This window comes from Morone saxatilis, unplaced genomic scaffold, assembly GCF_004916995.1.
Source record: "Morone saxatilis isolate NCDOM2014 unplaced genomic scaffold, NCSU_SB_2.0 Contig14, whole genome shotgun sequence".
NCBI classification, from domain to species: Eukaryota; Metazoa; Chordata; class Actinopteri; family Moronidae; genus Morone; species Morone saxatilis.
In genome coordinates this window covers 22,701,104-22,702,551 of record NW_023339696.1, presented here as the reverse complement: position 1 = coordinate 22,702,551, position 1,448 = coordinate 22,701,104, and the positions used below count along the sequence as shown (strand labels likewise).

Here is a 1,448-nt window from a genome sequence, read left to right as displayed (position 1 = left end):
CTGGAGGTCCTGGAGGTCCTGGAGCACTAGGAGGAGCCAGAGGAACCTGAGTTTTTCACAGATGATCTGTCTCATGTTCTACTGTCAGGTTATAGTGAAAGTTACAGCAAATATTAACAGAAGTTATTTTATAAAAGTTACCTACTGCAGCTTTAAACAGAATAGAGGCTTGAAAATGATTATTCAGGAACTCAATAATCAACACTTAAAGGTAACCCTCTGGAGTAAACAAACAAAAGCTATGCTAATGCTCTGTGTGTATCCTTGAGGCCTAACAAATGTATTTAGTGAATTTCCTTTCTAACAAAACACTTAGAAAGCAGATTTTATGAATCTTTGAAATCGTGTATTGTTTACATCCATGTTTGTCTTCCTCTTCCTCCTCCTCTTCCTCGTACAAACACTGCTCCTTAAAAACTCCACGAGGAACCTTTAAGTTGATGCTTTAAAGCTGCAGTAGGTAACTTTTATAAAATAACTTTCACTGTATCCTGACAGCAGAACATGAGACAGATAATCTGTGAATACAAATATCTGCAAATATTACCTGCTGCAACTTGAAGTAGAAGGATTTGAAACGATTTTACAAACGTATAAACAGGTAAATTAAATCACAAAGACAGATTAAAGAGCTCAGACTCCACACAGAGACACACAGCGAGGTTCTCACAGTTCTTCAGCTGGTATTCGATGGCAGCTTTGAGGTTGAAGGCTTCGATGAGGGCCGTCTGATGCAGCACCAGCGTGTTGCCCACGCTGTGGACGTCGATGCCCTCAGTCGTCATCCCGACGCTCAGCTCTGCCAGAAAAACCACGTAGGTCAAAAGGATGGAACACAAACAGATCGCTACAGTACGAGAGGCTCAAAGTTAAAAGACCTAATAACCTACGATCAATGTCAGTTAACAGCAGGACCGATGATAGTCCGGAGAGGTTTTACCTGGATGCTCCCTGATGCCTCGCTCTATGATCTCTGCGATGTATTTGAGGGCCTGAGGGTAGTTCTTCAGGCTGTAGTAACACAGGGCGATGTTGTAGGATAACGCTGAGAGACAGAAAGAAGAGAGAGGAACTTTAATCTGAGTTTCTCTTTGAGTTTATAATATTTCACATTTGAACCAGAGAGCTGCACAGTTAATAAAAATACTATCACAATCTCAATATAAGTGCAATATGTGAGTCACAGACGCTGCAGTTTCTTTATAAACTGTAAAATGTGAGACAAACTGCATTATAATGAATTATTATAGAGCTGCAGAGATACTATAGACAACAAATCATCTTTGTTTGATCCAGACCCCCAAAATAACGTCATCACAATTTTAATAGTTTCTTTCAGTGAAATTGCAACTGAATCTTTGTCCTCCAGGATATTCAAAATGAAATTACGTAACAATGACACATAGCAGGAATAGAGGAGAGGCAGTATGCACAGTCGAAAAAAAAAA

At 39.7% G+C, this 1,448-nt stretch overlaps 1 protein-coding gene across 4 annotated transcripts in view; it reads right to left on the bottom strand.

Moving 5' to 3' along the window:
• The window catches only part of flr (fleer), a gene marked incomplete at both ends in the record, with an annotated part of 12,393 nt that overhangs the window by 10,327 nt on the left and 618 nt on the right, over positions 1-1,448 (bottom strand). For all 4 annotated transcript variants that reach the window (XM_035654675.1, XM_035654677.1, XM_035654676.1 and 1 more), the window contains 2 exon segments: positions 671-799; positions 941-1,045. In XM_035654675.1, coding sequence (XP_035510568.1) covers positions 671-799; positions 941-1,045 — 234 coding nt within the window.